The 16,443-nt window shown below is 38.8% G+C and overlaps 1 protein-coding gene across 3 annotated transcripts in view; it reads left to right on the top strand.

Moving 5' to 3' along the window:
* The first annotated feature begins 1,349 nt into the window (after positions 1 to 1,349).
* Positions 1,350 to 16,443, top strand: part of LOC122495093 (UPF0547 protein C16orf87) — a 33,738-nt gene continuing 18,644 nt past the window's right edge. For all 3 annotated transcript variants that reach the window (XM_043600803.1, XM_043600801.1, XM_043600802.1), the window contains exons 1-2: positions 1,350 to 1,455; positions 9,984 to 10,080. In XM_043600803.1, coding sequence (XP_043456738.1) covers positions 1,390 to 1,455; positions 9,984 to 10,080 — 163 coding nt within the window. In that variant the 5' untranslated portion in view covers positions 1,350 to 1,389. The remainder of the gene's footprint in view (positions 1,456 to 9,983; positions 10,081 to 16,443) is intronic.

The following is a 16,443-nucleotide window of genomic DNA, read 5'->3' as shown; positions in this document are numbered from 1 at the left end:
TAAATACATTTTCATATTATTTTTATAAGGTGTTCTGTACCTTGTTTTTCCAATTAACACTTGTTTTAAAATTTTTTCTTAATATTTATTTTTGAGAAAGCATGAGCAGGAGAGGGGCAGAGAGATGGAGACAAAGAATTCGAAGCAGACTTCAGGCCCTGAGCTGTCAGCACAGAGCCCTACGCAGGGCTTGAACTCATGAACCTTGAGATCACGACCTAAGCCGAAGTTGGATGCTTAAGGTGCTCCAACACTGTATTTTGGAGACCATTATATCACTTCATACCGATCTATCTCATTCTTTAAAGAACTGCAGCGATATTCTGTTGTGTGCATGCCTTAATTTGCCCAAGCAATTTGTTGTCGTACACCGGGACTGTTTCTGATTTTGCTCTGACAAGCAGAGACGCAAAGTGCAATATCTTTGCACAAATGGATTTGAGTACAGGTGGAAAATATCTTTTCCACTATTAGGGATGAATTGCTAGATTATGAGGCTAGGCCAATGGCTATGTGGCTTTAAAATTTTGGTATGAAGTTCTAAATAGTCAACCGATTTACTCTTCCTATCAACCGCCCAGTTCTGCTGTATTCTAATATTAGGCCATGTACCACAGTAGTCTGCATATTTTTTGAGGGCAGGAACTTCCTAGTATTCACATTTGTCTGGCTGGCAGAATTAGCTTTCCATATTTGAGTTAACGTTGAATTTTATATCTCTTAGCGCCGATTCTAGGCTTGACAAACAGCAGACTCAGCAGGTGTCTATTACAATTCCTCAATAATTAGAGAAGCTAACATTCACTGAAGTGTATTAAATGCCGCGATTTGTGCTAAGCGCGCTTTCTCTTCCACCACTTTCACTCACGATCTCCTTCCTCCTGGGGGAGGGGGTGTCCAGCACCACGACCCGCCTTATCTGTGCATTCGTTGGCCGATCCCGACGCCCGTTACTGCTGAGCCACGCCCAAGCCACGCCCCCACGCATTCCGCAGGAGAAGGCGTGGTCATTGTGGCGCTGGACCTTCGAGACCGTCTCCTCTCGTGAGAATCTGGACACACTCGAAGACCGGTGCCGTGAGTGTGGGAGCGCGTCTCGCGGGCCCGCGGAGTCGACGCGAGAGGCCTGCGGCCGCTGCTGGTGCACGCCGCCGCCCCCCCTCCCCCGGCACGCAGGCTCCGTGCGAATTCGCGCACGCGCGCGCGCACCCGCCCAACCCTTGGTCTGGCCAGCAGGGACCCGCCTGGCGGAGGCAGGGCCGATGAGATACTAGGGGAGGAGCCCGAGCTGCTGCCGCTGCTGCCGCCGCCGCCGCCGCCGCCGCTGTCGCCGCCCCGCCGCCGCCGTCGCCGCCGCTGCTGCCACTGCCTCCGCACCCGGAGAGGAGCATGTCTGCAACTCGAGCCAAGAAAGTGAAGATGGCCACCAAATCGTGCCCCGAGTGCGACCAACAGGTGGGCGCAGAGGACCGGGCGAGTGCGCGGGCGGGCGGCCGTTGGCTGTGGAGAGGCCGCCTCGCCGGGTTCGGGAGGCCGAGTGGACGGGCCGGCCCTTGGGCTCGGGGGCTACAGTGGAACCCCGGAACGGGCCGGGCTGAGCCGAGGGGGTGCCAGGGAGGCGCTCAGGGTCGCAGTCCGGCCGGTGCCCACCTGGCAGCGTCAGCCAGGCGACTGTGTGCGCGGGAGGGAGGCGTGGGTTTGTCTGGAGCCTGTCCGGACCCTTCCCGAGTCGCCTGGCCGGGTCCGGTTGACAGCGGCGGGAGTGTGGGGGCAGCGGCCCAAGTGGACGAGCACGGCCCCTTCAGCTCCCTTTCTGCCCGACGAGAATGCCCGTTGTGCCCAGCTCCAGGCTCCTGGGTTCTGGCTCCGAAAGCGGCTCCTGCCACGCAGGGTTGCTTTGTTCACATAAGATGTATACAGTGAACCCCCAAAACTGTTCTGCCGCGAGCTAGGCGGAGGCTTAATGTGACAAAAGGGGCCGCAATGCAATGGTTTCAAGTTTAGGCGAATTTGGGCAATTTTTTTCTTCTAAATATGTATTCCTTATAGTTTTGAGGGAAATAAAAGTGAATCTTTACATTGTTTTTTGTGGAACATTATTGAATAACGCCCCCATTGAAGCCCTTGGCTTCTGGGCGCTCCTCACTTCCCCCACCCGCCCTCGTATCCGCTGTTAAAAATTTGGCGTTTCTGCTTCCAGATCTTTTAAAAAATTTGTATGTAGTTTTAAGAATTTTAAATGACTTCTTTCTGCACAGAATTAATAGTGACAGCTGTAATTTTTAAAATCGCATTTTACTGTTTGTTAGTTTTATGCATGCCTCATTGTTTACTAGAATAATGGACGTTCCTCTAAGTCTTACAATCTATTGAGTTAAAACTCTAAATAAAACCATCTGAAGGCCCTTATTACATGCCAATGTGCAGATCTGGGTGTGATTTTTTTCTTTTCTACTGAGGCAGTTTTTTCAAAATGACTACCTTTCTCCCCCCCTTTTCTTTAAAAAAAAATTTTTTTTTTTCTTTAAAACAGGAGTAATATGGCTCCAGTAAATAGCTGGAGAGCTTTTTAAAAAAATAACATGCTGATGTTAGTGCATTCTTTAAGAGCAATCTCGTATGTTGATCTAATCTAGTAAAAGAAAAGATTACATGTTTCAGTATATTTTATGAGCAGTGATAGAAATTCAAGGAAGGAAGATTGTGTAAGGAGAATTAGTTTATTGATCTTTTGAGTTTATTGGGTATGCAGTATAAAAACAATTTAGCCATGTTTTTTGAAGTAAATTTAAACTTCTATACTTACCATTAAAATTTGTTAAATCTGATAAAATTGGATTTTGTGATTTAAGTCTCTTTGCTAAATAATATCAGTATTTAAATCATTTCCATTTGTTCTAATGAACTGCAGTATAAGGTTTACATGGTATGCTTTATGCATTCCAGTTTTTGTAGGGCACAAGTTATTGCAAGTCTTGACCTTGTTTTACTTGGCATAATGGAATCTTTTGGGAAAAATAACCTGTTTTTAATATCCTGGTTAAAGAAAAAGAAAAGGATAATAAACTTGTTAGGAGTCCCCTTAATTGTTCAGCAAAATGTGATGAGCATTTTATTTGTAAACATACATTAATTTTGTTACACACACACAAAACTCCCCCCACCCCCAAGCTGCCATTACAAAATACCATAGATAAGGTGGCTCAAACAGTAGTAATTTATTTTTTCACAGTTCTAGAGTTTGGGAGTCCCAGATCCTCGAAGAGAGTGAGTTTTCTGGTTCTGTTCTTTTTTCATAAGGGCACTAATGCCATCAGGACTTTAAACCTGATTATCTAATCTCCAAATACCTTCAGATTAGGGGTTAGCGTTTCAATTTACGAATTTTGGGAGGGACACGATTCAGTCCACGGCAAGCTACTATATAATTTAAAATGTTGGTTTTGTTTTTTATTCTAAATATTTAAGAGAATATAATATACATGAGGACTAATTAAAATTTTTGGTGATTCTTGGGGCTCCTGGATGGCTCAGTCAGTTAAGGGTGCCACTCTTGATTTTGGCTCAGGTCATGATTTCATGGTTTGTGAGTTCCATTCGAGCCTTGGGCTCTGCACTGACAGTGAGGCACCTGCTTGGGATTCTTTCTCTGCCCTTCCCTTGCACCTGTGCTCTCTCAAAAATAAATAAACATTAAAAAAAACCTTTTGGTGATTCTTAAAAATGATTTATCTTTTACTAAAAGCAACTGGATTGAAGGAAATAAAATTCATTTTAAATTTCTAATTTTTGGAGAATACAATCTTCCAATAGTTACAAATGAGAAAAAAATTATAATCTAGAAAGCCATTTTTTAAAAAAGTATTTATTTTGAGAGAGAGTTCATGTATGCGCGTGTGGGAGGGGCAGAGAGCGAGAAGGAGAGAGAAAATCCCAAGCAGGCTCTGTGCTGTCAGCGCAGAGCCCGTATGTTCTGTTTCCGTGTGTGTAAAAGTTTAAAAACAGGTACAGAGATCAAGCAAGAAAGACATAGATTTTCAGTTGCTTTGTAACATCCCCTTTATATCCTGTATTGAAAATACAGTTCTGAAACATCTAAACCACAGTACTTTTCATTTTTCGAGAGGTTTCACATCAAGTAGCTCAAATTATTGAACCATCTTGTATATAGGAATATTCAAGATTCTTACTAGTTGTCTGGTATCTTTTGTATATGTGTCTGTTTTTGCCTTAAAATTTTTTAATAAAGCAGGTTTTTTTCCATTTATAGGAAATTTTATGTGTTATGTTGCAAACGTGTCCACTGTAGGTCACTTTGGTTCTGTTAGCAAGGAAATGTAAATGAGTTCTCTGTAGTGTGGTTATTTTGAACTTTTGAAAATCAATGAAACAATATAGAACCAGGGTCTTGTTTTTGCCCTTGTTTTTTTACCCAATGCGGGGCTTGAACTTGTTAACTGCGAGATCATGACCTGAGCCAAAGTCAGACACTTAACTGACTGAGCCACCCAGGGCCCCTATTTTTACCTTTTTTACTTGTAAACAATCTGAATGCACTTTACAAGGGATAAATTAATACACAGTAAGTCATCAGTAAACAAACTTTAGGTTTTTTATTATTTTTTTTATTTTAAAATCCTGAGAGTATAGCATTAGAACTTTTGTTAGTATCATCTTTGTCATTACAACTGAAATTTGAAGGAAATTTAGGATTTTTTTGTTTAAAATCCAAATTGTACTATAAAAGAGCAATATTACTGAAGTCCACCCTATTTAATATTCTTTTTCTAGGATCTGGGTTTTGGTGGTGGTTGGTTGTGTTTTTATCAGAGTTGGGATTAGGGGAAGGACAACTTTCCATTTAAAAGAGACTTTAGGGTAACTTAGCTCAGGCGCATGAATGTTTCTAGTCATAAAACATTTACTAAGGGATGAAAATCCACCGATAGATTGGTATTTGTACATTCTTTATCCCAAAGGCAAATGTACATGTCTCACTTAAGTGCAGCCCTCTGTTAATTCTGGATATGGGTTGATATATTATTCTTGTGTATAAGACAGAGACCTAAATTTATATTTGTTCGGTTTTAGTGACTGGAAGAATATGCTTGCTGAGTAGCAAAAGACCTTTTGAACAAGAACATCATGTTTCTGTGTTTTTTGGATAGCACTAATTTAAAATAGTTTACAGTACAGTGAATTACCTTAATAGTGTAAGTGTAAAGGAAATGAGTCAGTACCTTTGAGTTTGATTTCTGTGAAGATGTGAAATTTTAAAATGACAGACATCTATTTTGAGTACATTTTACAGTAGTAGAAAATGTAACATTACATTTTCTGTCCTGGTTTGAAAGAATCTCATCATATTCTTGATAAAGCATGCTGTTTGAGCTATCTGGAGTTCGATTATTTTTATAGGATTCATTGTGATTTTTCTGAAATTGCAAACTAGAGATCCTTTGTTTAGTATTTTCATGTAAAAAAATTCTATCAAAATATTAATTTAGTTTAATCAGATCAAGTATTTATATTTTAGACCATGAAGCATTTTTTTATATATGTGGATAAAAAGCTTTATAATTGTAGCTAAGCTTTCACACAGGCAAAACAATGGGCAAATGCAATTTATCTTGAAAAGTAAATTACAATTTTCTGACCATAATTATTCTGAGTACTTTTTATTGAGATTACTTTCTGGTTTTTGGTGAACATGTCTTGATTTCAAGGATCATTAAGGCTAGTATTAGTGAAATGACTATGCAAAATCAAACTTTTAAAAATGATTTTTAATAATATTTGGCTTTTGAAAAATCATTATAGACTTGACATGGAGAAAGCCGCTTGTAAGTAATTTACACATTTGGAAACATAAGGTTGGGGGCGCCTGGATGGCTCAGTCGGTAAAGCATTTGACTTTGGCTCAGGTCATGATCTCAGGGCTCATGGGTTCAGGCCCCGTGTTGGGCTCTGTGCTGACAGAGCAGAGCCTGGAGTCTGCTTCGGATTCTGTGTCTCCCTCTCTCTCTGCCCCTCCCGCTCGGGCTTGAGCGTGCTCTCTCTCTCTCTCTCTCTCTCTCTCTCAAATAAATAAAAATATTAAAAGAAAAAAGATCCTAGATCTTGACTCCTACATTCTCTTTTGTGCTATACTTTTGCCCTTCAAAGTGATTGTTGTGAACTACTCTTTTGTCAGTGGCAATTGGCATCTTACCCTCTCATTTTAGAACCCGAGTCATTTTCAGTACTTTCCCTTTAAAAAAATGGTTTTAACAGAAGTATATTTGGCAGTGTTACATTAGTTTCAGGTGTACATTATAATATTTTGATAGTATAGGTTAAGATGTGTTCACCATAAATGTAGCTACCGTCTGTCACCCTAGGAGTCTATTCCAGTACCATTGACTGTATTCCTTGTGCTGTGCCTTTCAACCCAGTGACTTTACTTTGTTCTATAATTGGAAGCCTAAACATCCCATTCTCCTTTGCCCATTTTGCCCATACCCCTACCTATGCCCCACCCCAAAGGGGCCATCAATTTGTTCTCTGTATTTATGCGTCTGTTTCTGCTTTTGTTTGTTTGTTGATTTGTTTTTTGGATTCCACATATAAGTGAAATCATATGATATTTGTATTTCTCTGACTTATTTCACTTAGCATAATATTTTTTTTTAATGTTTGTTTATTTTTGAGAGAGAGAGAGAGAGAGAGAGGAACAGAGAGAGAAGAGAGAAAGAATCCCAACCAGGCTCTGTGCTGTCAGTGCAGAGCCCGACATGGGGCTCAAACCCATGAACTGTGAGATCATGACCTGAGCCAAAATCAAGAGTTGGACACTTTCTCGACTGAGCCACGCAAGCGCCCCAGCATAATATTTTCAAGGTCCATCTATGTTGTCGCAACTGGCAAAATCTCATTCTTTTTATGTCTGAGTAATACTCCTGTGTGTATCACATCTTCTTCATCCATTTATCTGTGGATGGACACTTGGGTTGGATATCTTGGCTATTGTAAATAATGCTGTAATAAACATGCCTATGTAATAAAGATGCCTATGTCTTAATCAAATTAGCGTATTCCAGTCGGGCCCTCATTCTTATGCTGGGATTTCTTTAATTACTTTCTAACCATGTTCTCTTTTCTAACTGGTTCTAATAAACTGCTTTCAAACATGTATTTTATTTTATTATTTATTTTTTATTTTTTATTTTTTTTTCAATATATGAAGTTTATTGTCAAATTGGTTTCCATACAACACTCAGTGCTCATCTCAAAAGGTGCCCTCCTCAATACCCATCACCCACCCTCCCCTCCCTCCCACCCCCCATCAACCCTCAGTTCTCACTTTTTAAGAGTCTCTTATGCTTTGGCTCTCTTCCACTCTAACCTCTTTTTTTTTTCCTTCCCCTCCCCCATGGGTTTCTGTTAAGTTTCTCAGGATCCACATAAGAGTGAAACCATATGGTATCTGTTTTTCTCTGTATGGCTTATTTCACTTAGCATCACACTCTGCAGTTCCATCCATGTTGCTACAAAGGGCCATATTTCATTCTTTCCCATTGCCACGTAGTACTCCATTGTGTATATAAACCACAATTTCTTTATTCATTCATCAGTTGATGGACATTTAGGCTCTTTCCATAATTTGGCTATTGTTGATTGTGCTGCTCTAAACATTGGGGTACAAGTGCCCCTATGCATCAGTGCTCCTGTATCCCTTGGGTAAATTCCTAGCAGTGCTATTGCTGGGTCATAGGGTAGGTCTATTTTTAATTTTCTGAGGAACCTCCACAGTGTTTTCCAGAGTGGCTGCACCAGTTTGCATTCCCACCAACAGTGAAAGAGGGTTCCCGTTTCTCCACATCCTCTCCAGCATCTATAGTCTCCTGATTTGTTCGTTTTGGCCACTCTGACTGGCGTGAGGTGATATCTGAGTGTGGTTTTGATTTGTATTTCCCTGCTGAGGAGCGACGTTGAGCATCTTTTCATGTGCCTGTTGGCCATCCGGATGTCTTCTTTAGAGAAGTGTCTATTCATGTTTTTTCTGCCCATTTCTTCACTGGGTTATTTGTTTTTCGGGTGTGGAGTTTGGTGAGCTCTTTATAGATTTTGGATACTAGCCCTTTGTCCGATATGTCATTTGCAAATATCTTTTCCCATTCCATTGGTTGCCTTTTAGTTTTGTTGGTGGTTTCCTTTGCTGTGCAGAAGTTTTTTATCTTCATAAGGTCCCGGTAATTCATTTTTGCTTTTAATTCCCTTGTCTTTGGGGATGTGTCAAGTAAGAGATTGCTACGGCTGAGGTCAGAGAGGTCTTTTCCTGCTTTCTCCTCTAGGGTTTTGATGGTTTCCAGTCTCACATTCAGGTCCTTTATCCATTTTGAGTTTATTTTTGTGAATGGTGTGAGAAAGTTGTCTAGTTTCAATCTTCTGCATGTTGCTGTCCAGTTCTCCCAGCACCATTTGTTAAAGAGACTGTCTTTTTTCCATTGGATGTTCTTTCCTGCTTTGTCAAAGATGAGTTGGCCATACGTTTGTGGGTCTAGTTCTGGGGTTTCTATTCTATTCCATTGGTCTATGTGTCTGTTCTTGTGCCAATACCACGCTGTCTTGATGATGGCAGCTTTGTAGTAGAGGCTAAAGTCTGGGATTGTGATGCCTCCTGCTTTGGTCTTCTTCAAAATTCCTTTGGCTATTCGGGGCCTTTTGTGGTTCCATATGAATTTTAGGATTGCTTGTTCTAGTTTCGAGAAGAATGCTGGTGCAATTTTGATTGGGATTGCATTGAATGTGTAGATGGCTTTGGGTAGTATTGACATTTTGACAATATTTATTCTTCCAATCCATGAGCACAGAATGTTTTTCCATTTCTTTATATCTTCTTCAATTTCCTTCATAAGCTTTCTATAGTTTTCAGCATACAGATCTTTTACATCTTTGGTTAGATTTATTCCTAGGTATTTTATGCTTCTTGGTGCAATTGTGAATGGGATCAGTTTCTTTATTTGTCTTTCTGTTGCTTCATTATTAGTGTATAAGAATGCAACTGATTTCTGTACATTGATTTTGTATCCTGCAACTTTGCTGAATTCATGTATCAGTTCTTGCAGACTTCTGGTGGAGTCTGTTGGATTTTCCATGTATTATGTCATCTGCAAAAAGCGAAAACTTAACTTCATCTTTGCCAATTTTGATGCCTTTGATTTCCTTTTGTTGTCTGATTGCTGATGCTAGAACTTTCAACGCTGTGTTAAACAACAGCGGTGAGAGTGGGCATCCCTGTCGTGTTCCTGATCTCAGGGAAAAAGCTCTCAGTTTTTCCCCATTGAGGATGATGTTAGCTGTGGGCTTTTCATAAATGGCTTTTATGATCTTTAAGTATGTTCCTTCTATCCCTACTTTCTCGAGGGTTTTTATTAAGAAAGGTTGCTGAATTTTGTCAAATGGCTTTTCTGCATCGATTGACAGGATCATATGGTTCTTATATTTTCTTTTATCAATGTGATGTATCACGTTGATTGATTTGCGAATGTTGAATCAGCCCTGCATCCCAGGAATGAATCCCACTTGATCATGGTGAATAATTCTTTTTATATGCTGTTGAATTCGATTTGCTAGTACCTTATTGAGAATTTTTGCATCCATATTCTTCAGGGATATTGGCTCAAACATATATTTTAGAAAATACTACCTCTTATCCCACATTTTTTTCCCTTGCTCTGATTCTGTTATGGTGTTCTATGGGTCACTCTCATCAGCACATGTTTATCATGCATTTTCTATATTCATGGTATTGTAAAGCATTAGGAGAATGTAACGATGTATAGGACATAATACTAGTGTCAATTTGTTGTAAGGGGGTGGGGTTTAAATAAATCTATGATCCCTACTTCAATAATTTATCATTCAGTTCAGGAGACTACATAAACACTGAGAAGTTCAATAGAAGAATAGTAATAATACACTTTTTTTTAATTTTTGTACAGGTTCCTGTTGCATGTAAATCGTGTCCCTGTGGTTACATATTTATTAGCAGAAAACTTTTAAATGCAAAACACCCAGAAAAATCACCACCTTCTACAGGTAATTATGAAAGTTTACCACATATTTAGCTTTTTGATGTAGAAATGTAAAACTAATTTTTGTGAATTTAGTATTTACATCTCTGTTGAAGTTAAAAATTAAAACCTATTAAAGTATGCCTTTGGTTCTTATTAGCTGTTGGAAATCAGTTTATGACATTAGTTTGCCCTTCATTCCATTTAAATGTTAACTCCCTTATAATGCTGATGAATCTGTTTATTATTGGAGGATGTGTCTCGACATAGAAGAGTTTTAAACAAGGGAGTGATCTGATCTGATTTTTACAAATTAAATAGTTTAATTAAGGTATCATTGATACTCAGTAAATAGCACATATTTAAAGTGTGCAGTCTGATAGGTTGTATCATGATTACACCTGTCATCAAAATCAAGGTAATGAACAATGTCCATCTTTCCAAAAGTTTTCTAGTTCCCCTTTGTTACTCTTTTCTTGCTACCTTCACCCCCACAAAACCACTGATGTGTTTTCTGTCAGTATTCTTAGAACTTTATATAAATAGAATCATACAGTATGTACTCTTTTTTGGCCTGGCTTTCACTGAACATAATTTAAGATTCAGCCATATTGTTGTGTTTATCAATAAGAATCAATTGCTTTTTACTGCTCACTAGTAATTTTTGTATGGCTATGTGACAATATGTTGTTTATTCACTGGTTGATGGACATTTGGTTTTACCCCCTCAGTGCTGGTAAAATTTCTAACAACTTTCAAGTTTTTTTTTTTTTTTTAACTAGTAGCTGGAAAAATATAACTTGATTTTGATGTGAATATAAGTTTTAGACATATTGGTTATTTTTTATAATCCTCTGATTTAGAATATCTAAAAAATAATTTTGTTGGAGTTTTACTTTCCCATTAATGTAGACAAATTGGATTTATTCAGTGAGTATATTTCTTAAAAGATGAAATTTTGTTATTTATCCTTGTGTGATATTAGAAGAGTGATGATCTCCAAATAAAAGTAAATTGATTACAAATAAATTTTGAGTGACTGCTGTATGCTAGGCATTGTTCTAAAGTAAAGTAAAGGGCGTAAAGTAATGAATGAAATCTGTCAAGGGAGGTTCACTGCTGTCATGGAGCTTACATTCTTGTGGGCATGAGATAGACAATGAACAAATAAAAAGGACAGTTACTGGCTTGTGATAAATGCCTTGTAGGAAATTAAAATAGATTGCTGTCCTAGTATGTTACTAGAAGGCTACTTTTGATTGAGTGACTGGAGAAGGCCTCTCTGAGAAGGGACATTTAAACTGAGGCTGAATTGGAACAAGGGGCTAGCCCTGATAAGATCAAGAAGAACATTCATGACAGATGAAATAGCAAATGCAAAAATTTTAGGGCTGAAAAAATTTTGGTGTATTTTAGGAACGAAAAGGCCAATGTGGTTGCAGTGTAGACAGTAAGAGCAGGGGAATGTGGGAGATGAGGCCAGAGGGATAGGCAGGGGCCAGATTGCATACAGTTTTGTAAACCAGAGTAAGAAGTTTTGGATTTTGTTCTTAAAATGTGAGGAGAAACTATTCCTCGGATGTGGGATGGAGTGAGGTAAAGGTAGCATGATCTGATTTGCCTTTTAGAAATACCATTTTGGCTGTTGTCTAGAGAAAGGTATACAAGACAGAAGTGGGCTATTGCAGTATGTTAATAGTGAGAATACTAAGAGAGTGGTTAGATTATAGTAGCAGATGATTCAAGAATTATTTACATTTATGTCTGTTAGAGGTCTGTTTATTCTAGGAGTCAAGAAAATTATTTAATTCCATTTCTGCCTCTGTTTAAGTTTGTTCCCATTCATTATGAGAATAAAGGCTTTGCTGGATTAGTTATATAAGAGTCATCCAGAGAGCTTGTTAAAAATGGGTTCTCCTGGGTCATATTCTCTGAAGAGTTTGGTTCAGGTATGGAAATCCTGGAATGATTCATTCAGTAGATTTCTGGGTGGTGTGTCAACTCAGTTCTGGGTCTCCAAAATGAGTAAGACATAGTTTCTGCCCCTTAGGACAAATGTGTTAATTTTTTTTATTCAACAAATATTTTTGAGCTCCTTCTGTATACCAATGGCTCAGGTGAGAAATGAGATAAAGAAGAAACCCAGCAAGGATAGAGAGAAGGGACAGATGCTGCAATTAAGGAATTGGAATCACTTGAACCAGAAGGAAGACTTTTACAGTGACTCCCAATGACTTGAATTACTGGTTAGAAAAGGAATATAAAAAGGAAGACAAGTTTTGAGGGAAAGATGAAGAATTTAGTTTTGGATGTGGTTGTGAAATATCCTTGTGGGTTATTTTTTTCCCAGTTGGACATAGAGTTTGAAGCTTAGGGAATAGCCTCAACTGGAGATAAATCTCTTTTTTTATGCTTATTTACTAATTTTGAGAGAGAGTGCACGCATGAGTGCATGTGCACTCCTGAGCAGGGGAGGGGTAGAGGGAGAGAGCGGGAATCCCAAGCAGGCTCCAAGCCCATCCTGAGCCCTATAAAGGGCTCCATCTCACAATGTGAGATCCTAACCTGAGCTGAAATCAAGAGTTGGATGCTTAATGGACTGAGCTACTCAGGTGCCCCTGGAGATAAATCTTGTTTGTTTGTTTTTTTAATGTTTGTTTATTTTTGACAGACAGAGGCAGAGCATGAGCACGGGAGGGGCAGAGAGAGTGGAAGACAGAGAATCTGAAGCAGGCTCCAGGCCTGCTGACAGCATAGCTCCCAACTTGGGGCTGGAACTCACCCGCTGTGAGATCAAGACCTGAGGGGAAGTCGTTGGACTGAGCCATCCTGGCGACCCTGGAGATAAATCTTTTGAGCCATTAATGAATTGTAGTTGTCATCATGGAAATGGAGGAGATTGTGCCATAGGGTCTATAGGGTAGGAAAAGGAAGGAGCTCAGAGACTGAACTCTGGCAAACTCCAGTCATAAATGGTGGAGGTTGTTAGGGAGTTCAGGTAAACTGAGAAGATGCGCATGTACATGTCAGCTGTAGGGGAACAAACAAGAGAGAGTGGTGGTACTTAAGTCATGGTGATAAATAAGAGGCAGTTCATTATTATTTTACATTTGGAATTTCCTGAGGTTCTGTTGTTTAATAAAAGTGGCCTTGTGACCTTGAAGTAAAGATGAGACAATAAAGCCTAGAAATTCCCTGGAGGAGGAAGAGGTACCAGCAAAAGAAACAAAAAATAGTTTAAAAAAATGGAGGAACATCAGAAGTAGACTGTGCCGTAGAAACCAAAGGAGGAAAAGGTTTTAAGGAGAAAGGTTAAGAATATTCAAAGCCTAGAAAACCGTTGGTATAGTACAAACATGGGTGTTGGAAACCTTGGCTTCAGATTCAGATTCCAATTTTGTCACTCTCTAACAAGTTAATTAACCTCTGAGTGGCTGCTACTTACTTGCATGTAAGGTAGATTTATAGTATCAACCGTAGACGGTTGAAGTGCAGATGAAGTGCATATAAAAATGGCTAATGTAAACAAAGTTTAGTATGTTATAGGTACTCAGTAAATGTTCATTTTTACAATTAAATTTCTTAAAAGTAAGATTTACCTTGGTTAGTTTGTAGTATGTGGGAGATTGAGAAGAGTATAATTTTTAAAATGTCTACAGTTACCAAGTACTTGATGAACACTGGTCAATGGGATCCAAAACATTTCAGTTTTAATAAGAATTTATAAAAGAAAAAATGAAAATGGACAACATAATATATATCTGGAAGGATAATGAATTTCACTAATAATTAGGGTAATGCAGTTGAAATAAAATACCATTCTTTTTACCCATATTCTGACAAAAATGTAAAGGATTTCCAAGTACTTTTATGAATATGGTGGAATGAGTACTTTCATACTAGTGGTGAGGTTATAAAACAGCACAGCCTTTTTGCAGAACAGTCTGACAGTAGTTGTTAAAAGTTTTAAATGCACATAACCTAGAATCTAGACTTCTTTATCAACAGGTATGTAACCTGGAGATAGTTGTTTATAATACACAATGAAATACTTACTAGGATTTTCAGGCAACAGTGTTTATAATAGGAAAAGTGAAGCCAGATATTATCAGTGGGGAGTGATTAAGGAGGGTACGTCTTCTAGGGAACAATAGTATATGCTAATTAGAGAGAATGGTACAAATTGTTATGTATTGACATGGAAAAATCTCTAAAAGTTAATTTAAGAAAAAAAGTACAGGGCGTGCCTGAGTGGCTCCGTAAGTTAAACATCCAGCTCACGACTTTGGCTCAGGTCATCATCTCACGGTTGGTGGGTTTGAGCCCTGTGTCAGGCACTGCTTGGGATTTCCTCTCTCTCTCCCTTTCACTCTCCCTCCCTTTCTCCCTCCCTTTCTGCCCCTCCCCCACTTGTGCTGTGTCTCTCTCAAAATAAATACATTTTAATACTTAAAAAAAAAAAGTACAAAACAATACTTGCATGAACTTTTCTTTTACAGAAGTTTTTTTTCTTGTAATGAGAACTTTAAATATTTACTCTTAGTAACTTTCAAATATGCAATAGAGTATTATTAACTATAGTCACCATGTTGTATGTTACTTGTCATGACTTATTTATATTGTTGTTAGAAACTTGTACTTTGTATATTGTATAGTGTAACTGGAAGCTTGTAGGACCCTCTTCAACCCAGATCACCCCCCACCCCACCCCATCCCCGCAAACCTGCCAAGTCTCACCTCTGGCAACCACCAATCTGTTCTCTGTTATTTATGAGTTTAGGTTTGATTTTTAAGATTTCACATATAAGTGGGATTATATGGTATTTATCTTCCTTTGTCTAACATATCACTTAGCATATTGCCATCCATGTTGCCAAAAATGGCAAGATTTTATTCTGTCAATTCTGTTTTATGACCGAATAATACTCCACATTATCTTTATCCATTCATCCATCAGTGGACACTTTAGATTGTTTCCAAATCTTGGCTATTGTAAATAATGCTGCAATGAACATGGGGTACATGTATCTTTTCAAGTTAGTATTTTCTTTGGATAAATACCCAGAAGTAGAATTGCTGTATCATGTGGTAGTTCTATTTTCCATTTGTTTTTAATTTTAAGACCCCACAAAATGATTTCTACATGGGTAGATCACTAAATAAGAAGGGAGGAATCAAGGAAGACTTTTACTTACACAAACATTTAAAACAAGGAAGAGAGCCATCTGTAAAGTTCAGATTGCAGTTATTTTAAAAATGAAATCAAAGCTGTAGAAGATAATCTTAAATTTCAGTGGGTTGAATTTTTTTTTTTAAATTTTTAAATGTTTATTTTGAGAGAGAGAGAGAGACAAAGCATGAGCAGGGGAGGGGAGAGGTAGAGGGAGAGACAGAATCTGAAGCAGGCTCCAGGCTCTGAGCTGTCAGCACAGAGCCTGATGTGGGGCTCGAACTCACAGACCGTGAGATCATGACCTGAGCCGAAGTCGGATGTTTAACCAAGCTACTCAGGTGTCCCGAAATTTCTGTTGTAAGTTTGTGACATGTAGGAGGAAAATTAGCTGCTAAGTCAAATAGATTTATCTAAGCTTGAATTGCTTAAAACTCACATTTTTTCAAATATACTAATTATCTGTGTATCTTCATAGCACAGTAGAAATAGGGAGGTAGAACACTACCTACATAGAACTTCGTCTAGCTGAAAATACATTTAAATAAAATTTATTATGGAAATTAAAGGATTTTTACAAGTTTTTTAATTTTGATAAGGGGAAAAGATGAGTGTTATAAATAAATCTGTATTAAGTTGGAGTGCCTGGGTAGGTCAGTTGGTTAAGCTTCTGACTTCAGCTCAGGTCATAATCTCATAGTTTTGTGAGTTAAAGCCCTGTCTTGGCTGTGTGATGACAGCTCAGAGCCTGGAGCCTGTTTCAGATTCTGTGTCTCCTCCTCTCCCTGCCCCTCCCCTGCTCACACTGTCTCTCTCTCTCTCTCTCTCTCAAGAATAAATAAACATTAAAAAAATTAAAAAAAAAATGCTCAGTGTTTTGTATGAGTGCATAGAACCAAAAGACAATTAATTATTCTTTGATAACTTTCCAAATGAGTTAGGTCTGTGTTATTCTTTGTATTCTTTTTAGGGGGGCAGTAGTAAATGGAGATAGGTTTTTAAAAATTAACTGTCTTGGGACGCCTGGGTGGCACAGTCGGTTAAGCGTCTGACTTCGGCTCAGGTCATGATCTCACGGTCTGTGAGTTTGAGCCCCACGTCTGGCTCTGTGCTGACAGCTCAGAGCCTGGAGCCTGCTTCAGATTCTGTGTCTCCCTCTTTCTCTGCCCCTCCCCTGCTCATGTCCTGTCTCTCTCTGTCTCAAAAATAAATAAAAAC

Source organism: Prionailurus bengalensis, chromosome E2 (genome assembly GCF_016509475.1).
Source record: "Prionailurus bengalensis isolate Pbe53 chromosome E2, Fcat_Pben_1.1_paternal_pri, whole genome shotgun sequence".
NCBI classification, from domain to species: domain Eukaryota; kingdom Metazoa; phylum Chordata; class Mammalia; order Carnivora; family Felidae; genus Prionailurus; species Prionailurus bengalensis.
This window is presented reverse-complemented; position numbering and strand designations above follow the sequence as displayed.